The sequence below is a fragment of the Ranitomeya imitator genome, chromosome 6 (assembly GCF_032444005.1).
Source record: "Ranitomeya imitator isolate aRanImi1 chromosome 6, aRanImi1.pri, whole genome shotgun sequence".
NCBI classification, from domain to species: Eukaryota; Metazoa; Chordata; class Amphibia; order Anura; family Dendrobatidae; genus Ranitomeya; species Ranitomeya imitator.
Genome location: NC_091287.1, coordinates 115,369,361 through 115,388,405, shown reverse-complemented (window position 1 = coordinate 115,388,405; position 19,045 = coordinate 115,369,361). Strand labels below are relative to the sequence as shown.

The 19,045-nt window shown below is 40.6% G+C and overlaps 1 protein-coding gene across 4 annotated transcripts in view; it reads right to left on the bottom strand.

Annotated features, from left to right (window-relative positions):
- Positions 1–19,045, bottom strand: part of RBMS3 (RNA binding motif single stranded interacting protein 3) — a 983,638-nt gene that overhangs the window by 262,468 nt on the left and 702,125 nt on the right. For all 4 annotated transcript variants that reach the window (XM_069730019.1, XM_069730018.1, XM_069730016.1 and 1 more), the window contains exons 5-6: positions 11,690–11,847; positions 311–390 (exon numbers count right to left, since the gene is read on the bottom strand). In XM_069730019.1, the coding sequence (XP_069586120.1) occupies positions 311–390; positions 11,690–11,847 (238 nt within the window). The remainder of the gene's footprint in view (positions 1–310; positions 391–11,689; positions 11,848–19,045) is intronic.

Here is a 19,045-nt window from a genome sequence, read left to right as displayed (position 1 = left end):
ATTGGCAGATGATTTGCCTTGTGTTGAATTTTTTTTTATAAATCCTTTTTTTTTCAGTGGTGCTAGGATTCATAGAATGTTGTACAATAGGTTCCCACTTGTATAGCAAAGATTTTTAGAGTCAGGTTCCAAAATATAGGACCACTAAATGCAAATGTCTCCATAAAGCTACTGTTACCCTATGATCCTAAGCAAATCAGCCCACTGATCCCAGAAACATGGGACTGGGCACAAATAGTAGTTGTTATGTAGGTCGTAAGGCATTATTCTTAACTGTACTGTATTTTTCTTTATCATGTTTCTCACCCACCTGGTACACCCGGTGGTGTTTTTAAATATTTTCCATTGAAATGTTGAATTACCACTTCACATTTTTCTGTCGATTCCATTCTGTAAAAGAAAATGAGTTTCTATAATAATACATTTCTCCCATAAATACATAGCTCTCAAAGCTTCCTCTCATATCTAATAAAAAATCGTTATGCTACTAAGTACAAACGCTGATAAAACCTCAACAGCAGCTTGAAGACGGGATGCCATTATAGTTTATAACAACGCAAATCAAAGGAAGATTGAACATACTTTAACATGAACATGTTGCTCTATTTCTACTTTTCTCTTGTGTTGATCTGCAAGTAATGCACTGATATGTGTCCTCCACAAATGCTACTATTTCTCAATTTGACTTTGTAGAGAGTACACTAAGTGACTGTCTCAGGCTAGTCTTTGGAGACTATTGCCTCTAAAAGTCTAAGTAGAATGAAGATCTGCCTTCTGTAGCTGCAGGCGCTTGGTGTCAAACAGTGTTATGCTGCATCAAACAGTGGAGACAATTTCATTTTAATACACTGGGTGCATTTTAACAAGCAAAGGCAGTCCCAGAAAATAATACAATATGGGAGCTGCCAAGACTAAATCCTCAATAAGCATTGTCCTTTGAAGGCAAGAATAAAGAAAATCAAGTGAGCCAAGAGTAGAAACTGTGCCGTCACTTGAGAAGCAATATTGGATAGAAAATGTCCATTTATTTCTTGGGTTTCACAATTGTGGTCTCGGCACTCCATTATCAATTGATGTTTCTGCACTCATTTACTCACTTTATCTGAAAATGCTAAGTTTTGCCCAACACAAAAATAAAAATATAGTAATTTGTTTTTCTAATAAGTCTTTAATAGGTTTTCATACTGTAAGAAAGCATACCTTGATAAAATTATTTTTTTAATTATATTACATATTTTTTACTTTTTTTTCTGTTTCAATTTTTATCATGACTAATAGGTATCCTGAACCTGAGTCCATGTGTTGACTTCTAACCTCTTCCCAACATAGGACAAATTAGTATTTTCTATGTCTGATTCGGGTATTTGAAGTGGGCTATGAATCATAAGTGACAGATAGCAGTTGTATTATCCAGAAGGGATCTGCCCATAGCAGCAGTAACCAGAGCTAACTCCGATCAGTATTGTTCAATCATTTAGATGCCACTGTCCATGTAATTTCCTGTTTCCCACCAAGTTCCATGTGGGGAATAAGGCACGGGCTCAGGAGCTGAGCACTCTGCATACTAGGCAGACACAGTCTATGTTAAACAGCCTCCATCTCTGTGTAACAGCAGAAACCAAAACTAATTCCAATTGCAGCTTTTAACCATTTAGATGCCATTGTTAGTCACTGGCAGTGGCATGTAAATGGCACCTATTCCCTTCCAATACGATCAGAGGCAGACATACCACCAAGGGCAGCATGGTGGTGCAGCGGTTAGCACAGCAGCCTTGCAACGCTGGTGTCCTGGGTTCAAACCCCACCAAGGACAACATCTGCAAAGAGTTTGTATGCTCTCTCCGTGTTTGCGTGGGTTTCTTCCGGGTTCTCCGGTTTCCTCCCACATTCCAAAGACATACTGATAGGGCATTTAGATTGTGAGTCCCAACGGGGACAGTGATGATAATGTGTGCAAAACTGTAAAGCGCTGCGGAATATGTTAGCGCTATATAAAGATTATTATTATACCACTGATGCAACCTTTGCAGCCATATAGGGCCCAATAGCTAAGGGGGCCCATTCCCATCTCCAAAGCAGGGGAAATTATGCATTATTGGACTGTAAAGGGCCCATATAATGTACTTGCACAAGGTCCTCTTCTGTCTGTCTGCTAGTAGATTCGATGGGTTAGCAAGGCAACTGAGGGCCTTCTGAAGGCCCTTAAGGTTGCCATCTTGGTCTTCCCATGAAGGTCAAACTGAGGCTGGAGAATATCAGAGGAGAACATCAGTTTCATTATATACTGCAATGCTATAGTATTATTGCATGAGTGAAGAAACTATTGAAATTATGGCATGAGTGAAGAAACAATCACTTTTCAAGTTCCCTATAAGGACTAAAAATTAAAGTAAAAATAAAAACAATTGTAAAAATTAAAAAAAAGGTTGAAACAGAAAAGGTTTTCATTAAAATATAATGAACTAATTTTGTGTTTTAAAAATTAAAATATTTAATGTCTGTAAATGTCCAATTGAGACACCAATCCTCAAGAAATGCAATAAAATATATGTACCTAAAAATGATATTAGCAAAACTAAAGCTTAGTGCACAAAACACGTAAAAAAAGAAGCTCACACACAGATCTATTCATGGAAAAGTTCAAAAATATTTGTAACCACTTAAACAACCTACAACTCATGCCACACAAAAAAAAACAAGCCCTAATATGGCTATGAAAATTTGTCAGGTATTGAAAGGGTTAAAAAGTATTCTCAACTTGCAATTTATACCTTATAAATTGGTAGTAAATAATTTCCTGATTACTGGAGGTCCAACTGTTCAGACAAAATAGATTGTTCTCCTCGGTCGCCAACTGACTCTTAGTGTCTGGCATCTGATATTTAGCAACCGGATCACTCCGGTATGCAGCATGTTCTCTGGATATACAATGGCTTAGGATCTCATGTCCTTGACGGACCACTATAAATATAATGGATGGTCATTAAGTGGTCAAAATATTGGCACAAATTAAATTTTACCTGAAATTATTGTGTGGACAGACTAACGAAAGTTCCGACTGCTAAACACATATCGATGACATTGGAGAGACCAGATTTCTCCTTTTGGAGAAGTGCTAATTTGCGCACTGTAAATTAGATATGTAGAGGGCATTTGTAATCATAATAAAATCGTAATAATTTTGTACTACACTTCTTAATTTCACCTGTGCATTTTAATGAAAATACTTGCTTGTGAATATTAATTAGGGTCATTCCTCAATGTCCAGCTTTTCCTACTTGCAGAACACTAACTACTCTGTCATGTGAACTCATTAAATATCATCTTTATTTCAATGATTTCTTTAACGGTCTTAACATAAATCCTGCTCTTTGCATACATCAGATCACACAAATGTAATTGTGCATTAAAAAGCTCTTTGAATATTTCTCTTGCGTTTTTCTTACACACAGCCAACTCTAACACGAAATGTCACTTTTTGAGCACAGCATGGCACAAATTAATCAGACTATTAGGAGTTGAAATGTGTTCCTTTGTGCTAAAGATACTACAATATTACAAGTCTTTATAGGTTGGATAACCTACTGTAAGATATTCAGCAAGATTTTAACTCCTTTACGACCTATGACGTATACAGTAGGCATGTCATAGGTTGTGTATCCTTTTTAAGCCCTGCTATGTGTTGCACAAGCAATCGGACAATCGCATCCTCAAGTCTCTTAAGGAGACTATTGAAGCAAGAGAAAATGAGAAAAAAGTTTCTAAAAATATAAAAAAACTAAAAAAAGTTCTAATCACCTCCCTTTTACCCTTTTACCACATTCAAAATAAAACAATAGAAAAAAAACTGATATATCAAAATATAAAAATAATTAATCTGATCGGTAAACAGCATAATGAGAAAAAAAATGAAAATGCCAGAATTACATTTTTATTGGTCGCAACTAGGGTTGAGCGACTTTTACTTTTTTAGGGTCGAGTCGGGTTTCGCGAAACCCAACTATCTCTAAAGTCGAGTCGAGTGAAATCGGCCGATTATGGCGAAAAGTCGGGGATCGACCGAAACACGAAACCCAATGCAAAGTCAATGGGAATTTTTTTTATTTTTTATTTTTGTTTTATTTATTTATTTTCTCTCTCTCTCTCTCTCCCTCCCCCTCTCCCTCTCCCTCTCCCTCTCCATTTCCCTCTCCCTCTCTCTCTCTCTCTCCTCCGCCCCTGAACAGAAAAGCTGGTGTTACACATTGCAAATCGCTACAGCGCACAATCGACAAGATGACGATAGGCGTCCACGCCCCTAAGACCAATGTCATCACTCTGCCCACGCTACTTCATTGGCTGAAAAAATGGCGCCAAGCGCGTCATACGAAACGCGACTTTGGCGCGAAAGTCGCGCACCGCATGGCCGACCCCACACAGGGATCGGGTCGGGTTTCATGAAACCCGACTTTGCCAAAAGTTGGCGACTTTTGAAAATGAACAGTCCGTTTCGCTCAACCCTAGTCGCAACAACATCGCAATAAAATTCAATAACGGCAGATCAAAACATCATATTTACCCAAAAATTGTATCAATAAAAAATGCCAGCTCGGCACGCAAAAATAAGGCTTCATCCAGCCCCAGATCCCGAAAAACTGAGACGCTACAGGTCTCGGAAAATGGCACCATTGGTTTTTTTTCAAGCTTAGGATTTTTTTTTCACCACATAAATGAATAACCTATACATGTTTGGTATCTGCGAACTCGTAATGACTTAGGAGAATAATAATATCAGTATGCCTTTTGAGAGAAAAAGAGGACTTGAACTCTATAGCGCCACCTGTTGGAAATAGCGATCCTACAAGTCACAATCAACCATTTAACGAGTCTTGCAATTTGTCCTATGATAAAAGCCAAAATAGTATCTCTATTTGCAGACACGGTGTTTCGGGCTGTTGGCCCTCGTCAGTGAAAAGCATGAGAACTGATTTGGCTAGGCGAGAGGTTCTGGACTGAAGTCTAAGGGGTAAGGTTTCTCCTTGTGGAGAGTGGCATACCAGCTCTAGCTTGTCAAGGTAAGGAGGAGTATAATATGCAAATTGCCTCTTCTTCTTCAATTTGGCTTTTATCCTAAGTCATATAGCAAGACTCATTAAAGGGTTGATTGTGACTTGTAGGATCACTACATTCAACAGGTGGCGCTATAGAGTTCAAGTCCTCTTTATCTCTGAAGAGGCAATTTGCATATTACATTTCCCAGATGAGCATTGCACGGCGAATAAGCCTCCTTACCTTGACAAGCCAGAGCTGGTATGTCACTCTCCACAAGGAGAAACCTTACCCCTTAGACCTAATAATATTAGGTCAGTTTTAGCATTTAGTGAACATTGTGAAAAAAAAAACTATTGTGAAATCAAAAGTACAACTCATCTCACAAAAAACAAGCCCTCACATGGCCATATTGACAGCAAAATAAACAACATTATGGCTCTGGGAATAAGAGTAGAGAAAAAAAAAGAAAATTAAAAATCCCAAGGTTGAGAAAGGGTTAAGATGAGCCAAATATTATTTATGTTGTAATGTGAAACTACCTTCCGGGGAATTTAAGGACATATTTTTTTGCAAGATGTTTGAAATAGATTTAATAAAATAAATCCAAACTTTCTGACATTGCTAAATAATAAATGAACGGTTTAGAAATATCTTACAGTTGATATTTCATCTGTCGAGTCCAGTAAATTCACATATATACATAGAAAAGATTGATAGAAAGATGTCAGTGACATATATAATTAGTGCAATGTGTGTGTAGTTTAATGGTCATCACAAGTTTATCTAATAATTCAATAACTTAAGAAAACATTGGAGTGCGGTCCCCTGAAATTTTAATAACCAGCTGAGGGAAAGTCAACAGCTTGGGGTGCTGATGTATATAGCCTGGGAAGGGGCCAGTAAACATGGAGCTAACCAGGCTATTATTATCAGCTCATAGCTGTATACTTAGCATTTACTGATTATTAAAATGAGGTACTCTCCCAAAAAAATGACGTGGTGAACTCCTAGAATTAATAACCAGCAAAGGCTAGGCAGACAGCTGCAAGCTGATATTAATAGGCTAGTAAAGGTCCATGGATATTGTCCCCCTCCCAGACTAACATTATTAGCTGTCAGCCACCCCAGAAATGGTGTATCCATAAGATGCGCCAATTCTGTTACCTAGCCTCTGCTCTTCCCACTTTCTCTGGTGCAGTGGCAAGTGGGGTAATAGTTGTCGGGTTGATATCAGCTTTGCATTGGCAGCTAACATCAATAATAGGGGTTAGTAATGGAGAGGCATTTTTAAGATGCTGTTGTTACTGACTCCATAGTAAAATTGTAAAAAGAAACACCCCCTGAATAAAGTCATTTATTTGAAATAAACACTTCCAATATTTTACCCATTTATTTAAAAAAAAAGTTAAAACAAAGAAGCAAAGTTATACTCCCCTGTCCAACAAGGAGAAAATCCATTGGCGCCCATGTCCCATGTAAAAGACAAAAAATAATAAAACACCATATTCCTCACCTGTCCGACGAGAAGATAATCAATTTGTTCCATGATGAGTTTGGCTCGTCTACATCTTGACGCAATGCTGAACGTTGGCATGACTCAAGCATTCAGTCTGGTATTCAGCACTGCGTGATAGTACAGCATCAGTGTCTCGCAGTGACGTGAATAAGGTGAGTGAGTGGAGTTCATAATCGATGAACTCCATTCACGTCACTGATGTTGTCATGCTGTCATGCTGCTAGTGGTGATGTCAGTGAGGTGAGCGCTTGCAATGCTGCCAACGTTCAGCATGGCATCTAGATGGAGCAGAGCTAGACTTATTGCAAGACAAATGGATTATCTTCTCATAGGATGGGTGAGGAATATGGTGTTTTATTATTTTTTTCTTTTACAGGGGACATTGATGGATTATCTTCTCGTGTATAACTTTGCTTTTTTATTTTTTAAATAAATCGGTAAAAGAGGGGGTGCTTATTTCAAATAAAGGACTTTATTCAGGCTGTGTTCATTTTCAATTTTACTGTGGGGTTAGTAATGGGGGCATCTTATAGATGCCTTTCCATTACTAATGCCTGGGCTTGATGTTAGCTGCCAGTATGAAGCTGACATCAACTCAATATTATTACCTTACTTGCCACCGTACTAGGGCAAGTGAGAAGAGTGAAGGCTAAGCACCAAAATTGACACATCTCATGGTTGCGCCATTTGTGAGGTGGCTGAAAGATGATATTTTTAGTTTGGGAGGGAGCAAATGTTCATTGCCCCTTCCTAGTCTATTAATATCAGCCCATAGATATCTGCCTAGTCTTTGCTGGTTATTAATTTTACGGGGGCCCACATAATTTTTTGGGGAGATCACCCAATTTATTAAACCAGTAAAGGCTAAGTATACAGCTGAGCTGATATTAACAGCCTGGGAAGCTCCATGTTTAGTACTCACTTCCCAGGCTACAAACATCTGCCCGCAGCTGTCAGCTTACCCTCAGCAGGATGTACAAATTTCGGGAGACCTCATGCTGTTTTTTATTTAATTAACTTATTTATGACTTAAATACATGTACTACATGAACAGCAAGCTGCACACGCAAAGCAATGACTGTAGATCTAATCACATATCTATATCTATCTACCTATTTGTCTATGTATTGAAGAATATTTTGCTAGAAAACTATGTTTAAATGACATATAGAATTACTCTATGTAAAAGCTAATGTTAAAATCGCATTGCATATGGATGTCAAACAGATGCTAGGTTAGAAAAATTGCATTGTACTTGCATGACACTTGCATGACAAAATTGGACCAATTTTATTAATGCTGACATGCCCTTAAAGGGAATCTGTCAGTAGGTTTTTGCTATGTAAGATGAGGACTGCATGAGGCTGTGTCTCATACATATTATATATTATACATATGTGTCATTTATTAGGGTTTGTTAGGGTGTTATCTCCAGGAGATTATCACTGCCTGGACTACATGGATAGTGAGCCCTGGTCTGACAGTGCCCCAACCTCCAATAAGCAGCTTACTGTGTATAGACAATGTACAGGGGTTGGACAAAATAATGGAAGCATCTAACGTTTTGGCATCATAAACTTCGAACATGAGATAAACATGCAAACCGTGACATATGGTAATGTGTTGTAGTTGATTATTTGTGTTATGTGATATGTATGTAAATTAACTATTTGTTTTGCATAATTGTAAGAACATTCATGAGAACCTGATACCAATGGCTGACCTCTTGGATTTTCAAAGAGGCCAAATTGTTGGTGCTTCTATGGCAGGCGCTAGTGTAACAGAAAGTGCCCGAATGCTTGGCATGTCAAGAGGTACTGTCTCCAAAGTATTGACTGCATTTGAAAGAGAAGGAAAAATGTTTGCAGCAAAGCACTGGTCCGGCCGAAAGTCAAAGTTAACTGAGAGTGACCATCAAACTCTAAAGCATATTGTGAGAGAGGATCGCAAGACCATGGCTCCGAAAATCACTGCTGAGCTCAACGAACATCTACAGAACCCAGTTTCCAAGAAAACTGTTCATCGGGAGCTGCACAAATCTGGATTCCACGGAAGAGCTGCAATTAGAAAACCGCTGCTCTCAAGAACAATTGTGTCCAAGCGCTTAGAGTAGTGTAGAAACCTCCAGAATTGGTCCCTCGAGCAGTGGAAACACGTGATATTCTCAGACGAATAATCGTTTACTTTATTTCTGACCTCCGGCCGAGTGTACGTTTGGAGACAGCCGAAAGTAGCATTCCATCCAGACTGCCTTCTCCCAACCTTAAAACATGGCGGAGGTTCTGTGATGATCTGGGGTGCTATTTCATGGAGATCCGCCGGGCCAATGATATCCCTTCATGGAAGAATTAACAGCCAAGATTATTTAGTTATTTTGGGTGACCAAGTGCATCCAATGGTTCAAGCACTGTTCCCGAAGGGGAATGCCATCTTTCAGGATGATAATGCACCAATTCATACAGCTAGAATCGCTAAAGCATGGCAAGAGGAACATTCTAATGAAGTTGAGCATCTCATCTGGCCCCCACAATCCCCAGACCTCAACATTATTGAGCATTTATGGTCGGTTTTAGAGATTCAATTTAGACGTCGATTTCCGCTGCCATCATCGCTCAAAGAACTGGAGGGTGTTTTAACTGCAGAATTGGCTAAAATTCCTTTGGAAACAATTCACACCTTGTATGAATCCATACCTCAGAGAATTGAGGCTGTAATCGCCGCAAAAGGTGGACCTACACCATATTAAACTAACTTTTGTTGATGTTTCCAGGTGTTGCCATTATTTTGTCCAACCCCTGTATATAGAGTGGCTGGTGTGGGCGGTGTTAGCTTTCTGAGCTCTGCATCATGCTACATGTAAAACTCTCATTGTGTTACAACTGGTGCACCAAGTAAACTAAGTGATACATTGCTGGATTCAGGGTCTCTTTCCCTACATTGTGCTGCTCTCACACGAGGTAGCAAAAACCTGATGACTGATTCCCTTTAAGGATAGCTTTTCAAGGAACAGATGTTAGGGTTGGTGGAACGCACCGAATGGCCATGCAAACCTTTTATAGCTGCAGCAACTTCAGGACCTTCCTAGAGGACTAATGGGAGCTGCTACAGTACCTGAGCAACTTCAGAACCTTCCTAGAGGACCAATGGGAGCTGCTGCAGTATCTGAGCATGTAACCCCCGACCTCCAATCAGAGGTCTTACCCTGGGCATGCTCAGAGGGGGAAAAGCAGGACTTAGTCCCAGAGACGTCTGCTCGCCGCTGGCCAGTACTGGCTACAAAGGCAGAGCCTGGAAGAACAGTAGTAACCAGTCGCCCAGTATCAGCCTGAGCCAGACGCTGGGACCAACGTCTCCGCTGTGCAGGCTCCACTGTGGCTGGAGAAGAATGTGAGACCGCAGCAGAGGTGGTTCGAGATTCCCCTTGTGCAGAGGCGGGAACTCGACATCTAACAACAGATAGATAAATCATTGCTAGTCTAGTGGGTTTTTTACCATAAGACCAAGATGAAAGAGGAATACCTTATTCCTTTCCAGACTTGATACTACATTTCCCATCCAAGAACAAGGAAAGCATTCGCAATACTCTATTTACCATCTAGGAACATTTTTTTAAGTTATTCTAGTTATTTATACCTCTAATTAACAGGGACTAAAGTGGCTAATAGAACCAGTTGTGTCGTTAAAATGTGAATCTTCTATAGAAAATACAAATATTTGAAAATAACAGAAATCCATCTTATAAAAATAGAAGTGATTAGAGTCCTTTAACATACGGCAAAGGAAAGTAAGTCTTTAGAGGTACCTTTACCATGGCATTTCTGTATCATTGGATTCAACTGATAGTTTTAAATGCTATGTGACACCATTGTAACATTGACACATTCTGCATTCATCCTTATCCATCCTTATTCCTTTCATAATGTCTCTAATGAAGGAGATCATGGTGGACATGGGTTAAATTCTACTCCATGGCCCTCTGCCTTCCTGTGTTTTCCTTGCTTATTAGGTTAGCAAGGATCAGTATTACCCTATATACTCGTGTATAAGCCAAGTTTTTCAACACATTTTTTTGTGCTGAAGAAGCCCCCCTCGGCTTACAAATGATTCATTGTCCCAGAAGATGGCAGGGAAGGGGGAGTGGCAAAGCAGCGGGTCATAGGAGACAGGAGCCTGCAGCTTAAGCCTGGGCCTGCTGCTAAAGAGGGATGAATATTCACTGCACTGGCAATGAATATTCATTTATCTTATAGCGTGGACAGCTACAGCCGCAGCCGCCGGCTTGCAGCAGCTGACGGGCTATCACGGGTGCCCGCTCATTAATGTAATGAATATTGACCTCTCTTCACTCCTATAGGCGACCACAGGAGCCGGAACAAGATGCTGTGAGGGCACGCAGGAAAGCTAAGTAGGACTTTTTTTTAATGCTTTTCTCATGGGGGCCATGCATGCAAGAATAGTGATGAGGAACCATTTATACAAGGATGGGGATAAGGAGCCACGCATTCAAGGATAGGAATAAGGAGCCATGCATACAAGGATGGGAACAACGAGCCACGCAGACAAGGATGGGAATGCTTAGCCATGCAGACAAGGATGGGAATAAGGAGCCATGCAAACAAGGATGGGAATAAGGAGCCAAGCAGACAAGGATTGAAATAAGGAGCCATGCAGACAAAGATGGGAATAAGGAGCCATACAGACAAGGATGGGAATAAGGAGCCATGCAAACAAGGATGGGAATAAGGAGCCATGCAAACAAGGATGGGAATAAGGAGCCATGCAAACAAGGATGGGAATAAGGAGCCAAGCAGACAAGGATGGGAATTAAGAGCCATGCATACCAGGATGGGGATGAGGGGACAATGCATACCCAGCTTATGCTCGAGTCAATAAGTTTTCCCTTTTTTTGTGGCAAAATTGGGTGCCTTGGCTTATACTTGGGTTGGCTTACACAAGTATATACAACATTTAATGGTTATACTTCTCTTACATGACAGTCCTAACTCCTTGGGTGAATATTTAGGGAATAAATATTATTTGGTGCTAAATCCACATTCAAGTCACCGATAATGATGTATAGTTTTGGTTTAAGAAAAGAAATATACGTATATATGTTGCTGAAATCAAGAATAAGGTACATACCGTGCAAATCCTACTCCTCTACTGACTCCACTTGCGTCTCTTAATATTCTAGTAGAAATTACATGTCCAAATGGCTTCAGCATGTTTTCTAATTCTTGTTCATCCATGGAAATAGGCAAGTTTGATATGTACAAATTTGTCGGGTCTTGTTCTTGTTGCTGTAAGGGAACATAAAAACAAAGTAATGAATTACAGAAAAAAAATAAATGCATCACAATAAGCAGTATCTGAAGACATAATTGTACAACTTTATGTATATATATATATATATATATATATATATATATATATTAGGTGTATACATAAACATAATTGGTATAACTATATATACAGTGGACACTCCTGGTCAAAATTACTGTTATTGTTAGCAGTTGAGCAAGTTGAGGATGAAATGATCTCTGAAAGCCCTAGGTAAAACATGTCACATGCAAAAAATATTGTTATTTTTCTCATTTTAAAAATTACAAAAAGGAACACAAGCTGAAACCAAGGTTTGGGCACCCTGGGAGATTTGTGTACTCATAACTTTGACCAAGGTTTCAGACCTTAATTAGCCTGTTAGGTTATGTTCACACATTGCATTTTTATGTGTTTTTTTTTCCTGCAGGCAAAATTTGCTCTCTTGGCAGTAAAGAAGCAACGTCAAAAAAGTTGGTTTTGCTGACTGTTTGCAGCATTTTTTGCAGAGCTTTTGGTGTTTTTTTAATTGTGTTTTTGTCAGGATACATTTGTCTCTTGTGCATGCTGATAGCATTCAGTGAATAAAAAATAATCTGATTCAACTTCATCAGGTTTTGGCAGCAAAACTTGATACATGTTTTTTTTGCAACATTTTTGCAGAGGTTTTTTACTACCCATTGCTATCAATGGTTGAAAAACGCTGCAAAAACACTGAAAAAAGTGACATGCTGCATTTTGCAAAAATGCTCTTTGACAAAACAGTCAGAAAAAAAACAAGGTATGTGCATGAGATTTCTGAAATCTCATAGACTTTGCTGGTACTATTAAACATCTGAAAATTTGCATAAAAATGCATAAAAAAGCCGCAAAAACAGCGTGTGAACATAGCATTAGAGTTATGGCTTGTTCACTATAATCGTTAAGAAAGGCTAAGTGATGCAAATTTACCAGCTTTAGAAAGCCCAGCCTCCTTTAACCTTGTGTCAGAAAACAGCAGCCATGGATTCTTCTAAATATCTGCCTAGTACTCTGAAAATGAAAATGATGGATGCTCACGAAGCAGAAGGCTATAAGAAGATAGCAAAGTATTTTCAAGTTTCCCTTTCCTCAGTTCAAAATGTAACAAATGGCAATTAACAGGAAAGAGGAGATCAAGATAAGGTCCGGAAAACAAAGCAAAATTTATTGAGAGCTGCACATAGGATTGCTAGAGAGGCAGTTTATAGCCCCCACTTGACTGCAAAAGACCTTCAGAAAGATTTAGTAGACACCAGAGTTGTGGTACAGTGTTCTACTGTTCAGAGACTCCTGCACAAATATCGCCTTCATGGGAGAGTCATCAGAAGAAAACCTCTTCTGTGTCCTCATCATAAAATTCAGAGTCAGAAGTATGCAAAAGAATATCTAAACAAGATTGACTGACTGGCATAGTCATGCAGGAGGTGCTAAAATATCATCATCAACCGCCCGATCACCGCAGGAACTCAATGCTGCTAGTGGCACAGCTCATGCAGTGAGAACCAGGGACGGTGCTGGAACAGCCAACAGCCAAGGACTGTACCAGCACTGCCCCTAGCTGATTAACCCTCCAGATGCTGCAATCGCAACATTTGGAAGGATGTGAAGAGATGCCAATGACAATGTTCCTGCATCTCTGATCACTGTGATTGGACAGTAAATGTAGCTTTCCAATCACAGCAAGGTATCCAATGAGGGGAGACAGCAGAACAGCTCCATTTTGTTACTCTGTCTGAGACATTAATATATATATACTTTTCCTTATCCATTTTTCTTTTGTCCGTCTGTCCATCCTTCAATTGTTAGACAGCTTTAGCTAGGCGTAGTGCGGTAGCTAGTTGGGTAATTAGTTTAGAAATAGTTAGCTTGGTGTAGCGTTAGGGGGTGGGAATTAGATTTGGTTAAATATAAAAAGTAAAAAAAACTTTTATATGTATATATCTGCATTAGCATTAGGTAAATATAAAAAGTAACAAAAAAAATAAATACATTTTAAAAGTATTTTATATATATTGAAATGGCTGCATGTATGTATAGAGCGGATGAGGCTTATGCCATGATCTGTTTGGATACAGTCAGCACAAGTGAGATAGACAAGCAGTTTTTACTGATGTTGTTCTTGTACGCTAGTTCTAGCAATGATGAGTCTCAGCACCAGCACAATGGGCGAGAGTATGCTAGCGTCAGTGCCGCTGTAAGTGATTGGGTGCCCACAGAATCCAACCCTCCATGGGTGACAGAATTTATTTCTGCCACTGCATCCGTGTAGACACCAGAGGGTTTAGGGAGGTCAATTTTTAAAAAATTTCTTCTCTGAAGAATTGTTAAATTTGATGATTGAGCAGACCAATTTGTATGCTACTCAATTCTTTGCCATCCACCCCACATCCTACTCCAAATATAGTAACTGAAGACCTGTTGATGTGGTAAATAGTTTAAAATTTGGGGCCTGCTTCTAAACATGAGTCTCATAAAAAACACCAAAAGCAAATTGAGATTCTAATTTGGCTTTTATCCTAAGTCATATTGCAAGGCTTGTTAAAGGGTTGATTGTGACTTGTAGGATCGCTACTACCAACAGCTGCCACTATATAGAGTTCAAATCCTCTTTCTCGCTGAAGAGGCAATTTGCATAAAAAACACCATCAGATCTCATTGGTCATCTGATCTCCTGTACGACACTCCTATGTAGAGAGGTATGGGACCGAAAATGATTTGAGAGCATTCTGCAATTCCTACACTGTGCAGAAAATGCAAATTGCCCCTTCCCAATGACCCCTGCCATGACCAACCTAACAAGGTCAGGCCCCAATTAAGTTATTTTAATGCTACATTTTCAGAGACATATACCCCCAAAAAAATCTCTGTGGGTGACTCTCTTGTTCTTTTCAAGGGCAGGTTGCATTTCAAACAATATATGCCAAATAAAAGGTCCAATGCAGACTGAAAATATATAAATTGTGCCAAAAAGACTGTGGCTACACACAGAAATTCAGTGTGTATGAACGGAAAGACACCCAAATTGTTCCTCCCGAATGCCCAATCTCTAAATATAGCTAGGAAAATTGTCTGGAGACTGGTGCATCCCCTTTTAGATAAGGGGTACATTTTGGGCATAGATGATTATTATACAACTTTACCCCTGTTCAGGTGCCTATCTGAAAAAGATGGCCTGTTGAACCATACACCAAGTGGAACCAAGACTCTTGTCACTCAAAGATTAAAGGCAGATGAAATGAAGGTGCTCTGTAATAAGGACATGCTGCTTGTCAAATTTCATGACAAAAAGATGTCCTCATGTTCATATCAATTCATGCTGACAGAAGCAGCCAAGTCCAAATGAAGAGAAGGACAGCGCCACACCAGGAAGTGAAAAGGCAGCTCACATTTTATTCTGCCTCCTGCGGCAGGAGGCAGAAGCAGCCAAGTGTCTGTATGCAAGGGAAGTTCTGCTGTCTGTGTACAGGATTCCAATAAATTTATGGGTGGTGTGGACCTTGAGGACCAGATGCTACAGCCCTACAGCACTGTTCGCAAGTAATATGCCTGGTACAAAAAACTTGAGGTACACCTAATCCAAGTGGCCTTGTATAATTCTTTTGTGCTGTTCCGAAAATCGGTGAATCAAGGATCTTACCTGGAGTTCCAAGAAAAAGTAATAAAATATTTGATATTTGGAAACCAAGGAAGGTTGGGGGTGAATCATATAGCGAAGCCAGCAGAATTGTCCCTGGTCAGCATTTTCCCTAACAAGTGCCACCTACAACCAAAAAATGACTGACCCCAGGTGTAAGGATTCCGGACTTCCCTTGTTCCTGTTCGCCCTGATCCAAGATGGAGTCTTGGATCTCACCCTGTCATGGAACTTCCTGTCTGTCCTGATTATTAAAGTCCGAGTCATGTGGTGTTCTGTGCCTGAGTATTTTGTGCTGCTGGCTCCTGAGCTTCTGCCTGTGTTCTGGGGAACTCCCTGCTTCAGCTGCTCACTACTCGGTGGTCTGCCTTGCCCCTTTCAGCTGCATCTCTGTTGTGAATTCTGTGGCAGAGTTCACTCCTGTGGTCACAAGTGGTACTTCGGCTGATTCTCTCTGGGAGCTTCCGTTTGTGGAGGAAAGTGGTACTGCAGCTTCTGAGTTTCCTCCCTCAGGTGATCTGGTGAGGTCGTTAGCTGCTTCTCTACTTAACTCCACCTGATGCTTTGATCCATGCTTCCTGTCTATGTTCCAGTGTTGGACTTGTGTTTCTCTGGATCATTCCTGTGGCCTGCTGCTCTGCATAGCTAAGTGCTTCTTTGCTATTTGTTGCTATTTTTTCTGTCCAGCTTGTCTATTTGTTTTGCTGGAAGCTCTGGGACGCAAAGGGTGTACCTCCATGCCGTTAGTTTGGTACGGAGGGTCTTTTTGCCCCCTTTGCGTGGTTTTCTTTAGGGTTTTGTGTAGACCGCAAAGTTATCTTTCCTATCCTCGTTCTGTCTAGAATATCGGGCCTCATTTTGCTGAATCTATTTCATCCCTACGTTTGTCTTTTCATCTTACTCACAGTCATTATATGTGGGGGGCTGCCTTTTCCTTTGGAGTATTTCTCTGAGGCAAGGTAGGCTTATTTTTCTATCTTCAGGCTAGTTAGTTTCTCAGGCTGTGCCGAGTTGCATAGGGAGCCTTAGGCGCAATCCACAGCTGCCTCTAGTTGTGTTTGGAGAGGATCAGGAATTGCGGTCTACAGAGTTTCCACGTCTCAGAGCTCGATCTATTATTTTGGGTTATTGTCAGATCACTGTATGTGCTCTGATCGCTATGTACATTGTGTTACTGAATTGCCTAACACAACAGTACAGGAAGCCGTAAGTACTAATGATTCTCAATAGAGGGAAAAGAGAAGTTCTGAGACCATTTTTTTTCCTTTGCACTGTGATTTGTCTTTTTTTTCCCCTAGACATTTGGGTGGTTCAGGACACAGGTGTTACAATGGACATTAAAGGTCTGTCTTCATGTGTAGATCAGCTCACGGCAAGAGTTCAAGATATTCAAAATTTTGTGGTTCAGAATTCTTTGTTAGAACCGAGAATTCCTATTCCAGATTTGTTTTTTGGAGATAGAACTAAATTTCTGAGTTTCAAGAATAATTGTAAACTGTTTCTGGCTTTGAAACCTCGCTCCTCTGGTGACCCAGCGCAACAGGTTAGGATCGTCATTTCTTTTTTGCGTGGCGACCCTCAGGACTGGGCATTTTCTCTTGCGTCAGGAGATCCTGCATTGAGTGATATCGATGCGTTTTTCCTGGCGCTTGGATTGCTGTACGATGAGCCTAATTCAGTAGATCAGGCAGAAAAAAATTGGCTGGCTCTTTGTCAGGCTCAGGATGAGATAGAGCTATATTGCCAGAAATTTAGAAAATGGTCCGTGCTCACTCAATGGAATGAATCTGCGCTTGCAGCCATTTTCAGAAAGGGTCTCTCTGAAGCCATTAAGGATGTCATGGTGGGATTTCCTATGCCCGCTGGTTTGAGTGAGTCTATGTCTTTGGCCATTCAGATCGGTCGACGCTTGCGTGAGCGTAAATCTGTGTACCATTTGGCGGTATTACCTGAGATTAAACCTGAGCCTATGCAGTGCGATAGGACTATGACCAGAGTTGAACGGCAAGAACACAGACGTCTGAATGGGCTGTGTTTCTACTGTGGTGATTCCACTCATGCTATCTCTGATTGTCCTAAGCGCACTAAGCGGTTTGCTAGGTCTGCCGCCATTGGTACTGTACAGTCAAAATTTCTTCTGTCCGTTACCTTGATATGCTCCTTGTCGTCGTATTCTGTCATGGCGTTTGTGGATTCAGGCGCTGCCCTGAATTTGATGGACTTGGATTATGCTAAACGTTGTGGGTTTTTATTGGAGCCCTTGCAGTGTCCTATTCCATTGAGAGGAATTGATGCTACACCTTTGGCCAAGAATAAGCCTCAATACTGGACCCAGCTGACCATGTGCATGGCTCCTGCACATCAGGAGGTTATTCGCTTTCTGGTGTTGCATAATCTGCATGATGTCGTCGTGTTGGGGTTGCCATGGCTACAAGCCCATAATCCAGTATTGGATTGGAATTCCATGTTGGTGTCCAGCTGGGGTTGTCAGGGGGTACATGGTGATGTTCCATTTCTGTCAATTACGTCATCCACCCCTTCTGAGGTTCCAGAGTTCTTGTCTGATTACCGGGATGTATTTGATGAGCCCAAGTCCGATGCCCTGTCTCCGCATAGGGATTGTGATTGTGCTATCAATTTGATTCCTGGTAGTAAATTCCCAAAAGGTCGACTGTTTAATTTATCCGTGCCTGAGCACACCGCTATGCGCAGTTATGTGAAGGAATCCCTGGAGAAGGGGCATATTCGCCCGTCATCGTCGCCATTAGGAGCAGGGTTCTTTTTTGTAGCCAAGAAGGATGGTTCGCTGAGACCGTGTATAGATTACCGCCTTCTTAATAAGATCACTGTTAAATTTCAGTACCCCTTGCCATTGTTATCTGATTTGTTTGCTCGGATTAAGTGGGCTAGTTGGTTCACTAAGATAGATCTTCGTGGTGCGTATAATCTGGTGAGAATCAGGCAATGCGATGAATGGAAAACTGCATTTAATACGCCCGAGGGTCATTTTGAGTATCTAGTGATGCCGTTCGGACTTGCCAATGCTCCATCAGTGTTTCAATCCTTTATGCATGACATCTTCCGTGAGTACCTGGATAAATTCCTGATTGTGTACTTGGATGACATTTTGATCTTCTCGGATGATTGGGAGTCTCATGTGAAGCAGGTCAGAACGGTTTTTCAGGTCCTGCGTGCTAATTCTTTGTTTGTGAAGGGATCAAAGTGTCTCTTTGGTGTGCAGAATGTTTCATTTTTGGGGTTCATTTTTTCCCCTTCTACTATCGAGATGGACCCTGTTAAGGTCCAAGCCATCCATGATTGGACTCAGCCGACATCTCTGAAAAGTCTGCAAAAGTTCCTGGGCTTTGCTAATTTTTATCGTCGCTTCATCTGCAATTTTTCTAGTGTTGCCAAACCATTGACCGATTTGACCAAGAAGGGTGCTGATTTGGTCAATTGGTCTTCTGCTGCTGTGGAAGCTTTTCAAGAGTTGAAGCGTCGTTTTTCTTCTGCCCCTGTGTTGT